At 48.6% G+C, this 24,373-nt stretch overlaps 1 protein-coding gene across 1 annotated transcript in view; it reads right to left on the bottom strand.

The window, feature by feature from the left end:
- Window positions 1-24,373, bottom strand: part of SCN5A (sodium voltage-gated channel alpha subunit 5) — a 100,377-nt gene that overhangs the window by 22,237 nt on the left and 53,767 nt on the right. Inside the window, exons 15-20 of the mRNA XM_058442855.1 lie at window positions 15,954-16,127; window positions 14,254-14,604; window positions 9,484-9,924; window positions 7,893-8,054; window positions 5,207-5,327; window positions 3,858-4,012 (exon numbers count right to left, since the gene is read on the bottom strand). Coding sequence (XP_058298838.1) covers window positions 3,858-4,012; window positions 5,207-5,327; window positions 7,893-8,054; window positions 9,484-9,924; window positions 14,254-14,604; window positions 15,954-16,127 — 1,404 coding nt within the window. The remainder of the gene's footprint in view (window positions 1-3,857; window positions 4,013-5,206; window positions 5,328-7,892; window positions 8,055-9,483; window positions 9,925-14,253; window positions 14,605-15,953; window positions 16,128-24,373) is intronic.

Genomic DNA, 24,373 nt, shown 5'->3' with positions numbered 1-24,373 from the left:
GAGATGGGGTTTCACCGTGTTAGCAAGGATGGTCTAGATCTCCTGACCTCGTGATCCGCCCGTCTCGGCCCCCCAAAGTGCTGGGATTCCAAGCCTAAGCCACCGCGCCCGGCCAGGTGTTTGTTTTTATCCTCCTATTTTTTCCATTTCTAGCACTTTCCATATCTGTAAAATAGGATTAATACTAATACCTATCTCATAGGGTTATTGTGAGAATTAAATGAATTAATGCTTATAAAATGCTTAAAACAGTATCTGGAATATAGCTAGTGCTATTTAAGAGTTAGCGATTGTCTTTATTATTATGTTAGGTCAAATTTATTTTATATATATATCTGTATTTAGATCTCTCATTGTCTTATTCTTTCCACTTGAATGTCAAGAACTAATAGAAATATAGCAAAGTTTCCCAGTACTAGTGCACTGTTGTCACTTTTTCCTGTTTTTTTCTCCAGTGGTTTTGGTTTTATATATTGAAGTGCTATGCAATCCCAAGCAAATGTATACATAATATTTATACATATAATAATATATAAATATGCACTTATATAGGTGTATATAATTATATGTTATAATATATACTTATATATAGGTTTATATAATTGTATATAATTATATAAATGTATGTATATATAATTATATAAATATATATTTTATAAAGATATATTCATATATGAATATATTTATATGGATATTTATATATTTAATATACAAATATATTTTTTATATTTATATATTTGTACATATATATTTACATACTTCGTATAATCTATATTTATATATTTTGTATACATCTATATTCTTTTATAGATTTTATATATTTATGTGTATGAATATATATGTATTTTATACACACACACATTTTTTTTTCTTTTTTTGAGATAGGGTTTTGCTCTGTCACCCAGGCTGGAATGCAGTGGCATGTTCATGGCTCACTGCAGCTTTCACCTCCTGGGCTCAACCAATCCTCCCACCTCAGCCTCCTGAGAAACTGGGACTACAGACATATGCCATCATGTTTGGCTAATTTTTCTTTTTTGTAGAGACGGGGGTCTCACTATGTTGCCTAGGCTGGTCTTGAATTCCTGGCCTCAAGCGGTCCTCCTGTCTCAGCCTCCCAAAGTGTTAGGATTATAGGCATGAGCCACTGCACCCAGCCAATAGTTATATTTTTATTATAGGTTGGACCCTCTTTGTCTCGTCTCAAGCTTTTAACTTTGAATTCAACAAACAAAAAGCACCCTGAATTTGTTGTCATTATTTGCATTTGCCTGATCTACTTTATTAGTTCACTATATGTATAATATATAATATATACACATATATAATATATATACACATATATAATATATAATATATACACATATATTTTATATATATATTTGTGTGTGTATATATACATATATATATGTATATTATATATATATTTTAGACAAGGTCTTGCTCGGTCACTCAGGTTGGAAGGCATTGGTGTGAACAGGACTCACTGCAGCCTTGACCTCTCAGGCTCAAGTGATCCTCTCCCCTCAGCCTCCTGAGTAGCTGGGACCACAGGCATATGCCACCACGCCCAGCTAATTTTTAAAAATCTTTTTGTAGAGGTGGGGTCTTACTATGTTGCTTAGGCTGGTCTTGAACTCCTGGGCTCAAGCCACCCTCCTGCCTTAGCCTCCCAAAGTGCTGAAATTACAGGCATGAGCCACCATGCCTGGTGGCTTTTAATATTTCTGAGTCGCATTGTTTTAGGTTTGTCATTTGAAAGCACGTGGCTGAAGGGGTTTTTTTTTAAATCTATCCTGAGTCCTTTCCTTTTAAAAGATGAATTTTATCCAGTTACATTTATTATTAAAACACGTGTTTGATCTTGCCTCTGTTATATTATTTTGTTTTCTGATTTTCTGTTTTCTTGTTGCTTCTTTTTTCTTCTACCTTTTGCTGTGAGACCTCTGTTTTTTCTTTTTTTAAAAAAAAAATTTTCCCTCAGCAATTTGGAAAGGATATAGTTTGCTTTCTGTTAAACAAGTTTACAACTTTAAATAACACACTCAGATTTCTCTTTTTCTCAATATATCATTGACGTGGTTTTTTAACAACAGAGCTTGGCTGTCTACCCTGATTAGATTCACCAGATGCTTGCCAAAACTCCTCCTCACTTATGCCAAGCTGAGCTTTCCCTCCACAGCCCAGACGAAATGGCTCTGGCTGCCCTTGTTTGCGGCTGTTTAAAAACAAAACTCGTTAACATATTGTCAAACCATCTTTCTCTGAAGCCTACAGAGATTTGGCTCTAGCTGCCAATGGTAAAACAGCAGGCGGGCTGCAAGTTATGGCTCCAGGCCCATTCTGGAACAGGGGTGAGGCAGCATCGGGTAGGGTGGGAGGCCTAGAGGTTTCGAAGTGACAGCCACAGTGCCTCCCCATGGTCTAACCCCACAGGAGGAGGCAGCATGGAATGGAGGCACATAGCCTTGGATCAAAGTGCCCTTTCTCTCACTCTGCAGTCTAAAGCATTCTCTGTTAGTTGCTCATCTATGGGGTTCTCACCTCCCCAGCAATACAGGCTCTTACTTTCCCTGGTCCAGCAGAGTTTCCACAGGGCTCTTACTTCCCCTGGTCCAGTAAAGTTTCCATGTCTTTTTTTTTTTTTTTTTAGATGGAGTCTCACTGTATCCCCCAGGCTGGAGTACAGTGGCGTGACCTCGGCTCACTGCAACCTCTGCCTCCCGAGTTCAAGTGATTCTCATGCCTCAACCTCCCAAGTAGCTTGGATTACAGGTGAGTGCCACCACACTCAGCTGTTGTATTTTTAGTAGAGATGGGGTTTTGCCATGTTGGCCAGGCTGGTCTCGAACTCCTGACCTCAGGTGATCCGCCTGCCTCGGCCTCCCAAAGTGCTGGGATTACAGGTGTGAGCCACTGTGCCCATCCATCTTCTGCCTTCTTAATCACCCCTCTCCCTGCTTCACCAGCACCTTCCAGAACCCCCTCCAGGGCTGTTCCATCTCTTCCTAGAAGTGCTTGGAAAGATTAGAGCAGCATGCCTGGGAGCCAGATGGGGCAACCCTGGAGGGCCTCACTGCTCCTCCTGGCTTCAACACCTCTCTGTTCTCCACAGTCCAGCTCTATCTGCTTCCTCCAGGGAGACTACCCTGATTGCTCCACCCCCTCTGGCCTCCCATCACCCTGATTGGGTGTTCCTGAGGCCAGGGCTGGGGCCTCCTCCTGTAGCTCCCACATGGCTGAATACACAGAGCTAGATACAAGGAGGGCTTAGAAGACTGATTGAACAAACAAGTCAAGGCAAAGGACTCTGGAATCTGACTGCTTGGGTTCAAATGCCAGATCTGTGGTTCCTGAGTGGTGGGACCTTGAGCAAGTTACTTAATGTTTCTACAAAGAGTTGTCATAGGGATTAAGCATCATCATGTGTGAACTACAGGGCGCAGCCTCCAGCCTGAAGACATGGACTCAGTGGAGCCAGCACTGTACTATAAGCCAGCATGGTTAACTGCACTGTGACAGCCTGACAGAACACTGATGCTGTGTGCAGGTGGGTGTGTCACCAGAGCTCTGGTGTAGGAGGCTGGTGATCTGGGGCAAATCATTTCCCTTTTGTGGAACAAAGATGAAGGCCTGGACACATGCCCTCCGCGAGCCCTTCCTGCTCTCCCTCCATACGTGCCGCGGGTGTTGAGAGTTTGTGAGCTGTTCTCTGCTCTGGGGGTCTGGGGAGCACATTTTCAGCAGAGGCTCTGCCCCAGTTTCTGACCTGACTTTCCAGCTGGAGACCTCCTTTCCCTGCCCTCCCCTCCTCCTCCAGCCGTCCCTGCCACAACCCTGCATCCCCAGGAGGGTACCAGCGCTCCACTGCTGAGTAGGATCATGAAGATGATGAATGTCTCGAACCAGCTGTGCTCCACGATGTGGTAGCAGGTCTTGCGCAACCGCCACCAGACCTTCCCTGGGGCCTGCGTGGTGTCCACCGCACAGCAGGGACAGCGCCGGACACAGCCTGTGGGAGACAGTGAGGGTCAGGCCCAGCTCAGGGCCTGTGAATGCCCACGTCTAAGGGCAGAAGGTTGGATGGTTGAAGAGATGACTGAGAGAAAGAGCTATGATGATGTGGGTGGCGAACAGGGCAATATGGTGAGCAGGGCCGTGTGAGCGAGGGCCGTGGGCACCGCCCGTGGGGGCCGCACGCTCTTCAGGCACTCTGTGAGGAGGATGGATGGACTGAGCACCCAGCGAGTGGGTGAACAGCCTGGCGGGTCTGGGCAGGGACAAGGCTGGGCTGGGATAGGTTCCAGCTTGTCCGCTGCTCATCTGGGAAACTGTCCCCCTGGGGAAATGGTAGGAACTCCTGGGCATTCCCTGGGTCTTCTCCATGTTTGTAGTTTCTGAGCCTTGGGAAGGGCAGATCCCTCAATGAGAGCCCCCATGGATGTGTCACATGGAGGGCAAGCTCTCATTTTGTTTTTCTTTTTTTGAGATGTTTCACTCTTCTTGCCCAGTCTGGAGTGCAATGGTGCAATCTTGGCTCACTGCAACCTCCGCCTCCGGGGTTCAAGAGATTCTCCCGCCTCAGCCTCCTGAGTAGCTGGGATTACAGGTGCCCGCCAGCGCGCCCAACTAATTTTTTGTGTTTTTAGTAGAGATGGGGTTTCACCACGTTGGCCAGGCTTGTTTTGAACTCCTGACCTCTGGTGATCCACCCGCCTTGGCCTCACAAAGTGGGAATTACAGGCGTGAGCCACCGCGCCCGGCCAAGTTCTCATTTTATCCCCAGCTATCCTCCATATAGACCACCAATCCATAAAAGCTATAGATGCCAATCAACATGGCCACGTGTCATCCCTGCCTCAAGGATTTACAGAGGGCCTACTATGTGTCAGGCACCGTGCCAGGGCCTGGTGGTACAGGAGCGAATTAGACCCAGACCCTACTGCTGTTGGGCATACAGTGGTGCTAACACACCACAAACACAGTGTCTCCAGTTCTTGGTGCAGCTGTCCAGCCCAGCACTCCACGGGCAGACACGTCAGGCAGATGGAGGAACCCCCCAGGGCCTCAGAGGAATGGAGGAGGTGGGCAGATATCTAAGGCAGGGTGTTGGTGCCACGTGGCCCTGGGCTCCAAGGAGCTGCTGGTCCTCCTGTCCCCTCTGGGTGGAACTGAGGCTAGGGCAGAGGGCTGCCCGGGCCATTACCTTCGGTGAAGCAGTCCTCTGGTTCCTTGACATCCTGGCCGAGGTCGGGGATCTGCTCCAGGAGCTCAGCGGTGTTGGTCATGTCTGCTGTGCTGCCCTCAGAGCAACTGTCCTCTGGGGTCTATGGACAGGGGTGTGGGACAGGGTGGGAAAGGGTGTGAGTGTGGGCTGAGTAGCAGCCTTTGGCCTCGAGCCCAGAGTCTGCAGGAGCTTGGGGCTCCCTGAAGGGAGGCAGCATCTTCATGATGCACCCTGGGACCTGCACAGAGCCACCTTTTGCCAGTCAGGGCTGGGCCAAGGCTGGACCTTGGGGCTCCCGGGTCTGTGATTCTGGTCTGCTAGAGTCTAAGGCTGGGGTGTGGGGGCTGTGAAAGGGCTCTGGGAAGCCACTGGGGATGGGGACTGCATCTAGCTGGGAGCAAAATAGACATGGGGTAGCAACATGGACACACAGTGGGACATGGACGCATCATGGTGGTGTGGCACACACAGTGGAAACAGGCACGTCACATCCAGAACAGAGTCAGAACCAGGATCCCGGGCAACACACAGGCAGCAAGGTCAGACCGCAGAGAACAGGCCAGCAACCCCACCCACACATTTTGCGCAGTTCCCGTGGGTTCTGGTGTGCTGGACAGAGCCCAGAGACTGAGAAGGTGATGGAGCCCTCCACTTCCTGTCCTTGCAAGTCTGCTGCCCTGACCTCAATAACTTGATTATAGGGAGGCTACAGAGAGGCATGTGCATGCAGGTGTGCTCTTGTGAGTGTCTGTGTCACTTGTGGGTGTGGGTGTAAAGGGGTGTTACAGGGGCCACTGTGGGTACCCTGCCCAATTCCACTGCCTAAGACCAGTGCACCCATTCCCAGCCACTGTGAATGCTAGCTGCTTAGCTGGCCCTCCTCCAGAAAATCATCTTCAGCTGGGGGACTGCCGTCCCGAGGGGTGGCTGATGCCCAGCAGCCACTGATACACGAATACAGAAGGCCAGCCCCTAGCCTTGAGTTGGGACAATGCTGTGGTGCAATTCATGCCCCAGAGCTCTACTTGGGACAGGATGAGGCTGACTGCAGCTGGAAAGCCTTTCCGTAGCTTCCTTCTTTGCTTCATCCTGTTTCTCTTTCTCATGGGTTTCTCCTGAGAACACCGCTCAACAAGTCATTTGCACAGGAATCCCTCTGCTTCTAGGGAACGGGACGTAAAGATGGGTACGTCAGGGGAGGAGTGTCAGTGAAGGAAGAAAATCCATCGTTTGCGTCAGGTCAGGTCCAAAGCCCCCATCTCGGCTGCCCCCACCTCACATCATCTCAGGCTTAGGCTCCATTTAGAGAGGGGCTTGTCTGAATTCTTGGGCATGGCTATGCTCCTACGGCTGCCTTCTTTCTTTTCTTTTCCTTTGATGAATCAATCTGCTGATGTCTCAGGGGCTTCTTTTCCATTTTTGAGATCTGTGATGGGAAAGGGGTGCATTCTGGAGGGAAAACAGAGCCTACTGCTCGGAGAAGGTGGATCCTTGCCCAGAGAGGTGAGGCTCAGTCTTTCGTGGTCCCCTGTGGCTTCGAGGGTTCCTTCCCCTCTCTTCCCAGCTCAGTTGGGGGACGAAAGGAGTTGGATGATGAAAGGGGCAGGCCAGAGGAGAGCAGCATGCTTATTTTGTCTTTAGAAACACTGGAGCTGTCTGAAGGCCATGGGGCTTTCATGTGAGAGGACACGTTCTCAGGTCCTACTGCAGGTGAGACGAGGGAGTCCCTTTCCTGGGAAAACCCCAGCCTGTGTCTCCCTTATATGGGCTCCCCCATGAACTGATTTGAAGAAAGGAAGACTTATAAAATTAATTCAAAGGTTAACATCCGTGTGAGAGAGCCGCTTCTCTCACATGGCATTCTGCCTCTCTCCTGTGTCTTCCTGTCCCCACGTGCCTTCACAGCTGAGACCATCAGGGGGAGAACCGTGATCTGCACAGTCAGGAAGATGACTCCAGTAGTACTCCAAAAACTGACCATGCTTGCAAAGCTCACAAGGGCCCACCTCACAAAAGAGGAAAAGGCACAAGTGCTGGATGGAGTGAGGTCAGGCTGCAGGACAGTGGCCACCACGCACTCTGAACACGTGCCCTCCACCTTCCGTGGGCTAGATGTGAGTGAGGCTGGGCAGCTTAGTCAGCAATGCCACAGGCCTTTTGCTCAGGGGTTGCGAACTCCAGTGCTTACAGAATCAGGCGGGTAACCTGTTCACCATGGTGGCCAGGCTGATCTCGAACTCCTGACCTCAAGTGATCCACCTGCCTCGGCCTCCCAAAGTATTAAAATTACAAGCATGAGCCACCATGCCCAGCCTCCTGAAGTCTTCTTTGGATGGGAAGATTCACAGGACAAACATTTGCCAAACAGGACCAAAACACAGGGATGGAGTATGTGGAGAGGGTGAACATGTGGAGGTAGTGGGTTAGTCCTGCATCAGAGTTTGGGATCAGAATTTCCAAAATGTCCCGTTGGCCCTGGGCCCTGTACCATCTCTCCCCTGTCACGACAGGGATGCCCACCCTCCCCTCTGCAGACTGGCCTTCCACGCTGCCTATGACAGTGGCTGTGGCTCCCAACAGCAAATGCAGGCGTGCACCTCTCACAGCCTGGCTCTGACCCAAGCAGCGGCGCCCAGCTGGCTTCAGGGACAAAGGCGTGCATTACCTCACCGCACCCTGGGGCCTGGGGTTCCGCTTTCCGCTGCTGCTGCCAGTCGGCCTGAGATGCACTGGCCTCGGCCTCGGAGGAGGCAGTCGCTGACACCTGGCTCCAGGTCCTGGAATCCGGAGGGGCCTCTGGGCCACCGGACACAGGCTGGGATTCCTGCTGAAAAGACCCCAGCCTATGAGCTGAGTCCACACACCCAGCCAGAGGGTCTCCAGGGCCCTGACCCTGGGGGTTTCAGACTCTGCCCATGCATCTGGGGCACTGCCTCCGGCTGTCTTCATGGGGCCTCCATCTCACTGAAGACCCCTCCCTCAGGGGGCCTGAGCAGGCAGGTGGGAGGCTTCTGGTAGATCCAGGCAAAGGGCCTAGAGACAGAGGAAGCCCCTGGCCAGCCTGGCATAACTCCCCCTCCCCAGACTCCCTGGAAGGGTGCAGCTGGGCCACGATGTCCAGCTCACAAATGCTGGCCACTGTACTTAGGAAGGTCACACTGACTTCCTTCATGAATCCCCGTGGCACTCCCAGCTTGTACACACACACACACACACACACACACACACACCAGGGAGCCAGAGTCGATGGGCTCAAGAGAAGGAACAGAGAAGGGAAAGGAGAGACAGCTGGAATTCCCCTCCTGTGTTGGAGATCATTGGAAACTGTGGTCCTGGCAACACCAACACTTCCTCTCCCTGAGCAGACATTGCCACTGCCCCGCAACCTGACTTGAAAGGGTGGCCTCTGGGATCACAGGGAGGCAGGAGGATGTGAAACCAAGCCCAGAGCCTTAGATCAAGTTCCACACATGGGGAGCGGCTGCTCTCCACAGCCAGGCCCACCCAGTGCAGGCCCAGAGGAAGCAGCCAAGATGGGCCTGACTCAACAGGGAGAACACTCCTGGGGGCTTGACCTAAAGCCCCGAGGAGAAGCCATCTGAGCCTGGCTCAGGCCAGGGGAAAACGGAGGGGAGGGGAGGGGAGGGGAGGGGAGGGGCGGGCCCTGCCTGCTTTGTGCAGACTCTGGTCCCAAGTGTTAAAAATAACAGGTTGGGAGATAAGATAGTGCTGTCCCTGGCACCTCAGTCTTAGGGATGCTTATTTTTAAATCTCAGAATGAGCCCTGGATGTGGGAGGAGGGGAAGGGGCAGTCTGGAGGTCAGAAAACCATACTTCTCTTTTGCCAAGACACTCTACCTTGCCAGTCCTGGAGGGGGGACAATGGTCAGTGTGGGAACTGGGGGCTAGAGGCTCTGTTCTAAACTCATGAGGAACACCCAGCAAGTCTCTCTTGCCATGCCTCAGTTTCCCTGTCTGTACAATGAATTCCCCATGCCCAGCCAGGGCATGAGTGGTGGATAGCAGCCCCTCCCCAGGTCAGCTTCTGGACTGAGTTAGGAAGAGAGGGTTGAGGGTTGGTCTCAGCACCCCTCTGAGAGGCTGGCTATTGGGGGGAGGGCCTGCCTTCTACCCCTACCCACTGCCAAGGTAGTCTGGCAGGGGAAGCCGCTTTGAGTGAGGCTGGGTGGCCCGGACAGCAGAGCTCTGGGCCCTGTATGTGTAGGTGCCTCATACATGCAGGGGTGATGGCCCACCTGCTTGCTGGACTCCTCCTCCGTGCCCAGGCTGTTCTCCTCATCCTCTTCTTGGTCATCTGTGTCTGACTCGGCCACAGCGATGGGTACACACACGGGCTCTGGATCCCTGGGGGTGCCCTGGCCCGGTTGCTCGCCTTCCTCAAACCGTGTTTCCTTGCGGGTGGGAGGCGCCTTCTCCGTCTCTGGGGGTGGCGGGGAGTAGGGGGTGGCAATGCAGCTGGGCAGCTGGCCCTGGGCGGCAAGGGCTGCGGGCTTCTGAGGCCGCTGCCGCAGGAGACCACAGCAGAAATCCCAGGTGGTCCGCTTGACAAAGCGCAGGCCCCTCTGGATGCGGGCCAGGGCCAGCTGGAGGTTGTTCATCTCTCTGTCCTCATCAGGGGCTGTGAGGTTGTCTGCACTGAAGGAGCTGAGCAGCAAGGCCAGGAAGAGATTCAGGACCTGTCGAGATAATGGGTCAGGCTCACCAAGGCACTGTGCCATGCCAAGCCATCCAGTCCCAGTTCTATGATGGGGAAACTGAGGCCCAGAGACCTTTAAGACTACCTGTGACAAACAGCTCCGAGGCTCAAATCCAGGGCCCTGAGCCCTCATCCTAACCCCTCATTTTATTGAATATGGAAGGTTTGGCTATAAAAGAAAACACAAATTCGAATCCCTCTTTCCAAGGGCCCAGACGCAGTCTGAATTGAGGATGTCGTGTCCTGGCTCAGGTTCAGTGGGAGAACTATGCGTGCATTCAGTGTCAAAGCGAGGGGCTAGCCCAAAGTCACACACATTGAGCTCTGTCTTGGCACCAGTGGCTTCTACATACAAGGCTTCTTCTCCCTTTACCTCTTCCTGCTGCCCTAGGAGTAGTGAGGGGCAGTGGGGTCAGGATGGGCACAGGTCTCCTTCCTGGGAAGTGTGAGTCCAGGGACGAGACAGAATCCCACCGAGAAGCTACACAGAGCTTTTGGGACTTTGTTGGAAAGAGGAGGAGCAGTGACCTGCCTCTGAGTTCCCCACTGAAGCCAGCTTGGTGCTCAGAGGCCTGGGGCTGCTGCTGTAGGGCACATACTACCTGAGGCCCAAGTCTGCCACACTTTCCAGGGGAGGGACGCTGGGACTGGGCAGAGAAAGGTGCAATAGCTGGAAAAGAGGTCAGGAAGGCACAGGCAGCCCTCAGGCACTTGGACTAACCAGGGGGTCAGGCCATGGAGAGCTGACCGTGTCTAGGCTGCGAGGGGTGCTAGGAAGGGTGCTGTGTGAAGGTCAAGGCCTTGCTATGCTGCAGGGAGCCAGGGGAGGGTGCAGTGTCGGAGGTTCCACAGGGCGCAGTATTTTATTGAGGTCTATCATCAGGGCTTAGGGACTTGAGACTTCTTAAGGGGGTTTGCATAACCCTCTGCCTTTGGATGGTTCTGGAGAATTGCTTGTCGTTAAGTCCTCCTACAAGTGTGAAGCTTTAGCTTTTGTTTAAAAAGAAGGCCTTTGCTGTGTGACAAGCGGCTGGGCTTGTGTCCATTTCCCAGTCTCTTGGAGGGTCAGTTAAGATGGCTGTGGGCTGATTCCCACATGCATGGGTCAGACCGGCCCATGGCTCACCAGGCCGCCAGGCCACCAGGCTGCCATGGGCTTGGTGTCTCCTCCCTCCCAGCGCCTCTACGGCAGGGTGGTGTGTGAGGGTGGGTGCACAGTTCTTTTTGGAAATCCACTCTGAGACTCTGTTCCGGTTTCTCAAGAGCCTCTAAAACACACCTCTACCAGGGACCCCATACCTATCAGCAAGGTGGGAATGAGAATTCTGATAAAAGTGGCCTCAGAAACATGCCTTTGGCTTAAAAGTAATACATATTCATGTGGACAGTACAGAAGGTGAAGAGGTGGGCTCTCCCATACTATCTCTACAGAGAGATGATCACTTTTGACACTTGGCAGCTTTCTTTGTCATCACTAGGGGGTAGGGCATGTGATACCATTCTGAGCTGCTATCTACACCGACCTCTGGCCTGGCCCCTGGCCTTTGTCCACTGGATCCTTCCCCCACAGCCTCACTCACACCAGGCCCTGCATCCCCCAACCTCCAGGAGTCCTGGGTCTAGGCTGGGAGTAGGGCAGGGGGTGTGGGTACCTGGGCAGCCATGCCCGCCCACACAGGAGTCTAGGGTCCTCCCTGTCGCTGGCTTCAGAAGTTCAGCTTCTTCCAGTGCTTTCCCCATCAATCATGCTGCTGCTGCTCCCAGCCCTGCCTGATCATCACTTCCCATTTCAATGGCAATCTTGCTTCCTCCCACGCCCGGCAGCGGCCCAGTTCCTTAGGCGGCCGGGGAGGGGGCTGCGTGGGCTGGCATTAGCTCCCTCCTCCAGCAGCCTCTAATTTCTCATCCCCAGGCAGATCTGCTGGGAAATCGCAGGGCTCTGTGTGTGAGGGGTGGCTCAGCCTGGACCTGGGCTGAGTGCTTGACAATTCTCATTCTCCCCAGAACAGACAGTCTGGCAGGCCCTGGGGTTGGGATGGGCTGAGCAACCCTCCACCCCAAGGGATAGCTAGTTTGGGGGGACATAAGGGGGAGTTGGGGGCCAGCCAAGGAGCAGGGTTCTAGTGGCACTGTGCACTGATGCCCTGGCTCCTCTCTCTCTGGGCTCTGCACTCCTCTGGCCTTTGGGCTCATGGGCTGGTGGCAGACTGCTGCCAAATTGGCCTGTCCTGTCCTGGCCTGGATAAGGCACATAGGAGAAGAGAGCAGACAGGTTTGGGGAAAGGCTCTGGAATCTATGGCCCATAGTACTTGCCCCACAGCAGCCTGAAAAAGTGAATGTAAAACCTCTCTGTGAGCTGATGTGACTGCACTGCCCATGACAGCAGGGACATACAGCTACAGGTGGGAGCCAGACAATGCAGGCAGGCTTCTTGAGCATGTGTGGGCCAACTGTGTACCCAGGAAGGTGGCTTCATGTCCACAGTGGACACGGATTGCTGCCTGAACCACTGACTGACCCCAACTTTGCCTCTTCCTAAGGCACCTTCTCTGGTATTTAAATTTTGGCTTTTCTCACTTCCAGAATTCCCCACATTGTAAAGACACAAGACAAGATGCACCTGCCCAAGGACAGACAGGTACCCACAGGAGCAAAGGTGTGGGCCCCTCATGATGGGACAGCAGAGACTCCTACCATGCTACTCAGGGTGACATATAAAGCTCCTATGGGCCCCACCTTACCTGGACAACCACCTGTCTGCACCTGTGCTTTGCTCATCCTGCTCCTTCCCTCTTCAGCATTGCCTGTTTATCAGGTCAGCTCCAAAATCTCTTCCAGGAAGATTTCCTTGATTTTCCTAGCTGAATGGGAACAGTACCATGGTCTCCTCCTTAATGGTTCTGATCACTCTGACTAGTCTGAGAGTTATTTCAGGCCTGTTTGAACTCTCCACCTCCCCAATAATCTCTTAAGCTGGTGAGTGATGTCAGGGCTGGCGCTAGACCTCATTTGCCTCTGTATGCCCAACAGCATGTGGCACAATGTTTTCCATGCAACAAGGGCTTAGAAAGTGTTTAAGATAAATTGAAATACCATGTGATAATTCATTGATAGTGTATGACAGTAAAATAATGGGTAGATGAACAGATAATGAATGAAAACAAAATGAGGAAATAATGAATAAATAGGTAAGTAAGTGGGTAAATGAATGAATGAGCAAAATGCAGTGAAGAGGCCAGGCACAGTGGCTCACACCTGTAATCCCAGCACTTTGGGAGGCCAAGGTGGGCAGATCACCTGAGGTCAGGAGTTTGAGACCAGACCAGCCAACATGGTGAAACCCCGTCTCTACTAAAAATACAAAAAATTAGTCAGGCGTGGTGCACACCTGTGATCCCAGCTACTCGGGAGGCTGAGGCAGAAGAACCACTTGAACCTGTGAGGCAGAGGTTGCAGTGGGTCGAGATGGCGCCATTGCACTCCAGCCTGGGTGACAAGAGTGAAACTCAGTCTCAAAAAAAAAAAAAAAAAAAAATGCGGTGAAGAGTGAGTGAATGGATGGATAGGTCAATGAGTAAGTAGACAACTGGATAGATAGATGAGTAGATAGATGGAATTGGTGAATGAGTGAATGGTGAGTTGATAGATGGGAGGTGGGTGAATGAGTAGAGGAGTGAATGGTTGGGTGAGTGGACAGATGGGTGACGGATGAAGGGAGGGATGGATGGTTGTGTAAGTGAATGGGTGGGTGCATAGATGAATGGGCATATGGATGCGTAAGTGTGTGAATAGAGGTTGATGAATAGGTGACTGATAAGCAGATTAATGAATGGATGAGTGAATGAGTAAAAGGGAGTTGGATGAATGACAAGGTGAATGAGTGGATAAATGGATGGGTGGCTTGGTAACTGGGGAAGGATCTACTGATCCTTCCGATTGCTGGAGTGGTGAACAGATGGATGGGTGCGTTGATTGGTGGGTGGGTGATTGATAAGTGATGATCAATAGATAGATGGCTGTATGAGCATATAGGTGCAAGAATAAATGCATACGTCGAATACATGGTTTGTTGATAAGTACATAGATGGATGTAAGTGAGTGCATGGGGGGGTGGATGAAATAAATGAGTGAGTAGTTAGATGGAAATGTGGGTAAATGAATAGATGGATGGATGGATGGGTAGATGGACTGATAGAAGGGTAGGTAAATGGATAATTGGATGGGTGGGTAGCTGGGTAGATGAGTGGATGGTGTGTGTGTGTGTGTGTGTGTGTGCGTGTGTGTGTGTGAGGCCCTTGGCCAACTTACCACAAGGTTGCCAATGACCATAACAAGCAAGAAGACCAGCAGGCATAATGACTGCCCAGACACCTCCATGCAGTCCCACATGGTCTCGATCCACTCTCCACAGAGGATGCGGAAGATGATGAGGAAGGCATGGAAGAAGTCCATCATGTGCCAGCGAGGCAGCAGGCCTGAGTCGCTGTCCCTCAGCTCCGAGTAATTCTTGCCAAAGAGCTGCATGCCCACCACAGCAAAGATGAACACGATGATGGCTAGCACCAGCGTCAGGTTCCCCAGTGCCCCCACTGAGTTCCCGATGATCTTGATGAGTGTGTTCAGGGTGGGCCACGATTTGGCCAGCTTGAAGACCCGCAGCTGGGGAAGGAGGAAGAGGAGGGGACCTTGTGAGAGGCTCTGGCTCCTGCTGCACATGGGCACCCTCACTCTCTCTAGCTCCTGCCTGAAAGCCCAGGGAGCCCTTGGAGGGCACTGACACCCATTTTCCCCCCATTTCTCCCAAAGCACCCACTACTGTTTCTCTCCACAGCCTGAGGGCAGCTTCACTGGGCACTGCTCTGGGAGTCAGGTCAACAGCTCCAGCCTCACCTCCCCAACTCAGCCCTTCTCTTTGTCCCCACACCAGCCTCCTCTCTGCCTTGGCCTCACTTCCAGGAACTGCCCACTAGATTCTCCCAACAGGGAGTGTCCTTGCTCTTTCACACCTGTCCTCATCAGGTATCCTTTGGGACAGCTCAAACCATCTCTGACTCGTCACCTCTGCCTCTCAGTCATCACAGAGAAAGGGGGGAAGGTGCTTAACACTGAATGTCTACGTGCCAGGCCTTGGGCTTAGAATGGATGAACTCAATCAGAACTCCCAATAACCACGAGGTTGGCACCGGTATTACCTCATTTGACAGAAGAAACTGCCAACCCTCACAGGTGGAGTAACTTGTCTAAGTCCCTTGGTTCATAGCAGTTGAGTCAGGATTAGAACCCACAGCCTTGGCTTTCCCTCCTGCCCCCGCCATCCTGCCTTCCTACACACTCCCCCCGCTCCACTCCCATCCACTGTATGTGCAACAACCCACGGTGCTCAGGACCTCCTCCAGGAAGCCTTCCCTGACTATACCTCCTGCCCCATGTCTGGACCTCTCAAGCATTTCAACCTCCAGGTGTGGTCCACAGACCAGCAGCTTTGACATCATCTCAGACCGACTGAATCAGCATCTACATTTTAATGGGATCCCCAGGTGATTTGTGTGTGCATTAATATTTTAAAGATGCTGATTCAGAAACCAGCAGGCAGAACCTCGGATGAGCAGTTAGCAGCCCAGCTCCCTCTGTTATCTGCCATGTGGCTGTGGGAAATTCATCTCATCTCTCTGTGTCTCCTCATGTGTGAAATGGAAATGTAGTAATACCAGCCCCACTTCTGGATCCTGTGAGGGCTAAAGGGGTCACTGTGGACCACAAAGGGCTTTGCAAATCATCAGGATGGCCACCACAATTGCTCCTCTGGAGGAATGTCTCCTGCCTTGCCTGCCTCTGTACCCCCCACATCACCAGCACTGGGCCAGGCATCCAGGGGTACCTAGCAAATGGCTGTTGGGTGAAGGCATGACAGATCAAAGTAGGGATGACCAAGTGATGACCTCAGATTGGGTTGTGCCGAGCCCTCCACCCCCACGACCATCCCCCATGCGGTGGGTCCAGCCAGGTACCAGGCGGAAGGAGCGCAGCACCGACAAGTTGCTCATGCGGGACAGGCCCAGCTCCATGAGGCTAAGGATGACGATGATGCTGTCGAAGATGTTCCAGCCCTGTTGGAAGTAGTAGTAGGGGTCGAGGGCAATGATCTTGAAGGTCATCTCTGCTGTGAAAATCCCTGTGAAGACCTGAGGAGGGAGCAGGAATTGTTTGAGATGGAAAGCACCCCTGGCCAGCAGGGGCACCTGCCTCCTGACTCTTGCTGTGGTAGGGGCTCCCTCCAGAGCTGCCAGCTCTGATTGGGCCCAGGCTCCCAGTAGGGGTTTGCTTCGCCATGGCCCAGCCCCTTGGGGACAGCTCTCTTCTCCAGCCTGCTCTCCCAGCCCTTGCAGCTGCTCACCAAGCATACCAGGCACACCAGCTTGGCCCTCGGGAATGGCCTGGGCCCTTCGCAGGCTCCACAGAGACTCACAGCTCTAGGGGGCACCTGCGATGGACAGTGACATGACCTAGCACTAGACTTCTGATCCGTGTGTCCACAGGAAAGGCTTTCACCCGTCACATGCCAAATCCACGCATCAACACGATGCTCATGGCTCCCCTCACCCAGGGCCTCTGTCCTTGCTGTTCCAGCTCCTCAGGAGCCCCTTCCTCCTCATCTGCCTGCTGGACTCTGCCCACTGTGATAATCAGCAGCCACTGCTTCCCGAGGGCTACGTGCCAAGTGCTGGTCACAACACTTTGCACATGTTGTTTCTTTTGATTCATCCAACAACCCCATGAGGAAGTATCATTGCCTGCACTTTATAGGTAAGGAAACTGAGGCACTGAGAGGTTAAGTAACTTGTCTGGGGTCATGTAGCTATTAAGTTTGAGAATGAGGAGAGGAACCTAGTGCTGCTCTTCAGAACTTAGGGAAACTTCCTTTCTCTTCTGGAAACATTCCTGAGTGGGCAGAGGCTGAGCTCTGCCTGGTTCATTGACTTACGAGTCCTGAGTTGCCCAGCCTTGGCTGGCAGAACCCTGTGGTCAAGGATCCCATGGTGCAGTGGACCAGAGAGCCGTGCCAGCTGCCCTGCAGTGTGCCAATTGATGGGAGCCTGGTTCCCAGAGGAGAGAATGTTCTGTGATGGTGTGGATGGCAGGAAGTCAGGGTCCTGTATGCAAGGCCTCTTGACCATGCTGAGGAGTTGGGGGGCTGTCCTGAGGGCAGTGAGGAGGCACTCAGGGTCTTTTGGAGGGGAGGGCTAAAGCCAGAGGGCCAGAGTACCCCTGAGAACAGTGTCAGACCTGCAGCAGTTATGAGGAGGTGGGGGTCAAAGACGGGCATGTCTGAGTCACCTCACTGGGGTTGGCAATCAGGTGGGGAGGTCACTCTGGTCTGGGCACCCGCCCTGACGGGGCTCTGTGCTAGAAGGAGAGGCATTTGCTGGTCACCCCAGTGCCATCCTGTCACCATCAGCTCAGAAGAGGCCCTGTGGAGGTGGTCTGGAGGGCAGTGGGATGCTGTTGGCTCAGAGAGAGGCACCGGGAGGGCAGGTGGGTGGACTCCTCAGCACTGCCACACAGGGCACCACCCACCAGCCCAGCCCTCCTGACTTCAGGGGTCCCTTTAGTGCTTGTGCCCAGAGGGAACTGCTCCTCCATCAGCCGGGTCTTGGGAAAGGGAGGGACCCTGAAATCCTCCAGCCTCAGTTTGCATTCCTCACACATAGAGAGACAGCCTTGAGACCTGCTTCTCTCCCCAGCACCCAAACCTGCTTTCGTGACTTTTCCAACCCCCAGCCCCATTGCCTGTTGCTCTCCTGTTCCAGCCACGCCTGTTCCTTGCTGTTTCCTCCTCGGCGCCTTTGCACTTGCTGCTCCCTTTCCCTGGGTCATGCCTTTCCCCAGTCGCATAACTCATTCCCTTCAGAGCCACCTGATCCATGGGCGTCCTGGTAACTTTAAATGTGCCTCCCTCCCACCACATTCCTTATCCCCCATCCTTGCTTCGTTTTCCTCTGCTTCACACCACCATCTAACAGCTATTTGTTTATCGAGCCTCTTCTGTTTAGAAGATAAGTTGTGTGATGGCAGGGACCTTTCCCTACTGTACCTGGAATGGTGCCCAGCCCCTAGGTGGTCCTCTAGTATCTGTTGAATAGATGTACAAACGTTTGAGCCTTTGGCCTTCCGTGCGCCATGTCCTGCCTCTTCCGTGCTGCTCTGCTTGACTTCCAGGAGCCTTCCCTACCCAGCCTCAGACACACACAGCTGTGCTTAGAGCCCTCACTCAGCAGCACAGCCTGCACCACTTTGCTGAGAGCTCCTACAGCTGGGGCCCGGGTAGCGCCTCCCTTGGACCCCCACTTTTGGTCTTCCCCAGCACTGCCGGGGTGCACCAGGGTGGGTCTGACACCCATGAGTGCCGACACTCATTTCTAGAGAATGGAGCTCAGGAAAGGCCCTGCACCTCACTTTGTGCAGGCTCCCAGCTGTTTTGGTGGTGAGATGGCAGTTACCAGGTGGAGCTAGGACTCAGGAAAAAAGAGACAGGAGAGGCTCTTGGGAAATGCCCTTCGGGGAAATGATAAAAGAATTTTCAAGGATCAACGGCATCACCTGGAAGCTCTTTGAAAATGCAGAATCTTGCAAGGCCCCAGACCTGCTGAATTAGAATCTACATTTTGACCAGATTCCTGGGATTCGAAGTTCAAGTGCTGTTTTTGACCATGAGCTCTCAAACTTGGTGCACTCTGTAATCACCTAGGGAGCTTTAAAAATATGGATGCCTGGGTCGCATCCAAGAGTTTCTAGTTACATTAGACTGGAGTGGAGCCCAGGTATGGGGATTAAAAAAAAAAAAAAAAAACTTCCCAGGTGATTCTAATGTGCAGCTAAGCTTGAGAAGTTCATACATTTTGGTAACAGACCTCTTCCTTCCACAGGCTCATACCAGGCTTTCTAAGGCCATGTGATCAAAGCTTGATGGTTTAAGATATGCAGAGAATGGTGGCCAGGCCCGGGTTCCAGAGCAGGGGCTGCCTCTGTGTGATCTTGGGCCAGTTTCTTCATCTCTTTGAGCCTTGAGTGTCCTCATATATAAAATGGGGATAATAATAACTCCATAGGAGGTTTCTAGGAGTTACAGCTAATGGCTGTAAAGTGGATACTCCATATGAGAGGGCGATTATTGTTACTGTCAGCAGCATTTATTATGATTGCTAAGAGTGGCCAAGAGCTCCAGACCCAGGCAGGGGCTGCCTTCAGATATAAACAACTCTGCATGTTTTATAGGCTCACTAAGATCTGGCAGATAGAGGCTCTGAGCATGGTGACCCACTTCCCCTAACTCCTGGCAGGAGGTTCACTGAGCAATGAGTGCAAATGGCCGCTTTCCAGGAATTGGGGGAACTTATGGGGAACCCCAAATTCTCTTTGACCTTGGCATATGACTTTAATGGGACCATACTCCATGCACTGTAAACCCGTATTTAAAACATAATACCTTGTGAACATCCTTCCATGCCAATTAAACACAATCTACAGTATCATTTTCTTTTTCTTTTTTTTTTTTTTTACATTTGTGGCACATTCCACTGTACAGATGTGCTATAACTGGTTTAGCCATTTCCCTGTGATAGTCATTCCTTTTTCCCTATTAAAAACATTGCCACAATAAATATCCTTTTACGTGCTTGTTTTAAAACAATTTGTCTAATTCTTTTCTTAGGAAAGATTTCTGGAGATGAAATTGTGTAGTCAATGAACGTTTTTAGATTCTGACGCATAGTGCTAAATGATCCTCGGAGAAAGGTTTTAACCAATTCCACGAGCTGCATGTGAGTAACTGCTTCCCTTTAACTATGCTAATACTGGGTATTCCATTCCCATGACCTTTTCTCATCCAACAGGACGCTCTTGTTTTATTGGACATTTCTTTTTATTTTGTACTTCTTATTTGGTGAAATTTCCTGTTCATATCCTTTGCTCTTAATTGTTCTATTAAGGTGTTTGCTTTTTTATATGGTTTATAAACATACTTTATATATTAAGGATATTACCCTTTTGTCTATTAGTACTATTTGTATTGTCACAATTTTCCTGATTTGTCATTTACCTTTATTGTATTTGTTTACATTTTAAAATATTTCAGGATATACACTTTAAGTATAGGATAATAAAATGATTACCTGTGCACCCACCACCAGACTCCAATGAATATTAACATTATGCCATATTTGTTTCAAATCTTCTTTTCTTTTTCCTTACCAAAAAAAAAAAAAAATAGCAAATACTTAAATAGCATTTGATGTATGCCAGGCACTGTTCTAGTGTTTTACATATATTAAATCATTTAACCCTCACAATAACCCTAAGTGATATGTAATGTTTATTATCCCCATTTTACAGATAGGGAAACTGAGATACAAAGGAGTTAAACCAGTAATTCAAATGATGGCTTCTACTATGAATTCTTACCCATCATGTGCCATCACAGATAAACCAGGAGCCACCTATAGTACTATATTCATTCCAAGGTAATCACTATCCCAAATTTGATGTTTATCATTTCTACACATTTTTACATTTTTAATGTATATAACAACAACACATAGTATTTTTGTATTCTTTTAACTTTATGTAAATAGGCTATGCTGTATATATTCTCTTTTATTCTTAACATCATGTTTTTTATTCTTTGTTCCTTTTATTCTTAACATCATGTTTGAGATTTATTGACACATTTATATGTATTCATTCTAATCATGTACAGTATTTCATTGTATGAGTACACCACAATTTATTTATCCACCTTATAAAATTAATGGACATTTATGTTGATTCCAATTTCCCCTATGACTAAAAGTACTGTAAAGAACTTTCTTATACATGTTTCCTTGTACAGATGTGTGAGACTTTCTTAGGAATATATATATATATATATATCTGGAATTGTTGAGTTGTAGGGTACACAGTTTATATCTGTGATTTACCAGATATTGTTCAATTGCTCCCCAAAATGGTTGTACCAAATCCACACTCTTACAAGCTGTGAGTTCCCACTGTTCCACAACCCTGTCAGCACACGGAAGTCTATTTTTTATTCTGTTAGGGTAAAAAATAGTATTTCAATGTTGCTTTAATTTCCATTCCTCTGTTTCTCTTCATTTGTTTATAACCATCTGAATTACCTCTTGTGATTTGCTTCTCATTTCCTTTGTCCGTTGTTGTGGTTGTGTTTTTATCATTTTATCACTATCCCTCTTTTCCTATTGATGTGTAAATCTTCAATATTGCCTGGATTCCATGTATTTCTGGTTAAATACTAATCATAATATCAATTTCCAGTTTGTGGTAGTGAGTTCACTTAGTTTGTAACATCCCTTGTTGTACAGAGATTATAAATTTTAACAATTTATAATTTAGCAATATTTTCTTTCATGATATAAGCTTTTTGGATGGTTGAAGGCCTTCCCAACCCCAAGATCTTAAAGCTTTTTTGCATGTTTTTATTCTAAAAACTTTAAAGTTTTGCTTTATCACATTTAGGTGTTAAGTCCAATTCCCCTGCATCTAATTTATGAATATGATGTGAGGTAGGGATCTAAATTGATTTTCTTCCACGCAGATAACCATCCTCCCAGCATCATTTATTAAACAGTCCAATCCTTTTCCTACTGATTATTTTATTTTATTTTTTGAGACAGGGTCTCACTGTATCACCCAGTCTGGAGTATAGTGGCACGATCTCGGTTCACTGCAACCCCCACCTCCCAAGTTCAAGCGATTCTCCTGCTTCAGCCTCCTGAGTAGCCGGGACTACAGGTGCATGCCACCAAATCCAGCTAATTTTTGTATTTTTAGTAGAGACAGGCTTTCACCATGTCAGCCAGGCTGGTCTCGAATTCCTGACCTCAGGTGATCTGCCCACCTTGGCTAGCCTCCCAAAGTGCTGAGATTACAGGCATGAGCCACCACATCCAGCCTTTTCCTACTGATTTATAATGCCATCTCTGTTATTTATCAAGTCACCAAATATGGATTGTTCTATTTCTGTGGTCTCAATTCTGTAGCACAATCTGTTTTTCCATCCCTGCACCAATACTATAATATTTTTAGCTTTATAAGATATCTTAACATACTATGGTAAATTCTCTACCTTAGTCCTTAATTTATCTTGATCTGCTTTACTTTTCCATATGAGTCTTAGGATTATCTTGTCAAGTTCCATTAAAAAAAAGTATTGAGATTTTGATGGAATTACATTGAACTTATAGGTTAATTTGGGAAGAATTTGTATCTCTACAATATTCATACTTTCATTCATGAAAATGGTACATCTCTCCACTTTTATGTCTTCTTTTATGTTTCTTGGCAGTTTCATAATTTTTTCATATGAAATTTGCATATCTTTTGTTCTATTTATAGCTAAATTTCTCATAGTTTTTATTGTGATCATAAGTGATAACTTTAAAATTTTATTTTCTCCAATTGATTGTTGATGGTGACTAGGAACACTATTTGGAATACTGAGGCTGTACCCACTAATATTGTTGAACTCTCGTATTAGTTCTAACAGCCTCTGTAGATTTCCTAAAATGATCTAAATAGACAGCAACATAATCTGGAAAATAATGTCAGATATGTTTTTCTTCCTTCTTTCTTCTATGTCTTCTCTTCATCTCTCTATATTACGTTCTGGGCAACTTTATTAGATCTAAATTTACAATCATTTAATTATCTTCCCAACTGTATTAATATGCTATTTGATGTGTACATTGAAATTTTAATCTCAATGTCTATATTTTTCATTTCTGGAGATTTTATTTGGTTCTTTTTCAAAGTTGTATTATTTTCTTATGTTTTTAATCCCTTATTTTATGTCTTTAGTTATTATGAACTTTTTTTTTTTTTTTTTTTTTTTTGAGCAGAGTCTGGTCCTGTCACCTGGGCTGGAGTGCAGTGATATGATCTCGGCTCACTGCAATCTCGGTCCTGCTGGGGATCCAAGTGATCCTCCCACCTCAGCCTCCCAAGTAGCTAGGACCACAGGTACGTACTACCATACCTGGCTATTTTTGTGTATTTTTAATAGAGACAGGGTCTTGCCATGTTGTCCCGGCTGATCTCGAATTCCTGAGTTCAAGCAATCTGCCTGCCTCAGCCTCCCAAAGTGCTGGAATTACAGGTGTGAGATACTGCGCCTGGCCAATTATGAACATTTTAATCATCTCTATCAAGCAGTTCTACTGTGTGACATTTTTAAGGGGATAGCCTGATTGTGTCTGCGCGTGTGTATGTCTGCTGACTCTTCCTCATGGTAGAATATTTCCTTCTGTGTTTTATAATTTGGGAAATCCAGCTTGACCTGGGCTCAAGGTGTGTCCTTCCAGAGAAGTTTTGTTCCCTTTTAGGGGCCCCAAGACATCATTCTAGGATCACTTTCTATGTTAATTTTTTAGATGTAGGTTCCAGGACTACTCAGGTGTAAATTTGAACCCCAAATCTGTATAAGGCCAAATCCATAGTCATAAGCCTTTCAGGGGTTACTTTTTTCCTTTCCAGCCCTGGCTAAGACAGGGATTCTTTATCATTTCCCAGGGCCTGTGTGTAGGTTTTTTCTGCTTCACCATTTTTCTAAATGTATGGTCATATTCTTATGGGGCTACTCAGTTTCGACCCCTACTCACACTGTCCCAAGGTTGAATGTCTTGTCTCTACATGCTCATTAAAATACAAGCCTCCAGATTAGGCAAATCAACACCTCCCCACCCCACCCAGGGCAACTACAGAGCCATTTCACATGTTTACTGCTATGGTTTTTAAGCTTCTTTTTGTTTTTGGCACTTGGGGTTTCTCTTAAAGTAGCCCCCTCTTATCTATGGGGAATACATTCCCACAAGGCTGCTAGTGAGTACGTGAAACCATGGATATTACTGAACCCTATATATACTATGCCTTTTCCTAAATCTACATACCTCTGATAAAGTTTGATTTATAAATTGGGCACAATAAGAGATTAACAACTTCTCTTTGTCATATATTTGGCTTCTCTTTGGCACATCTGTATTGCCAGCATCATTACTCTTCTGCTTTGGGGAATAATGATTAAGTAAAATAAGGGTTACTTGAACACAAACACTGTGATACCACAACAATCTATCTGATAACAGAGATAGCTAGTAAGTGACTAATGGGTAGGTTGCATATAGAGCATGGATATGCTGAACAAAGGGACAATTCATGTCCCCGAGCAGAATAGAGCAGGACAGTGTGAGATTTCATCATAATACTCAAAACGGCGTGCCATTTAAAACTAGTGAATTGTTTATTTCTGGAATTTTCTATTTAATATTTTCACATCATGGGTGACCATGGGTAACTGAAACCATGGAAAGCAAAATTATGGATAAGAGGAACCACTGTACTTTCTCATGCACTTAGCTAT

The sequence above is a fragment of the Hylobates moloch genome, unplaced genomic scaffold (genome assembly GCF_009828535.3).
Source record: "Hylobates moloch isolate HMO894 unplaced genomic scaffold, HMol_V3 SCAFFOLD_8, whole genome shotgun sequence".
Taxonomy (NCBI): Eukaryota; Metazoa; Chordata; class Mammalia; order Primates; family Hylobatidae; genus Hylobates; species Hylobates moloch.
The sequence above is the reverse complement of the archived record's forward strand: the minus strand, read 5'-3'. Positions and strand labels throughout refer to the sequence as shown.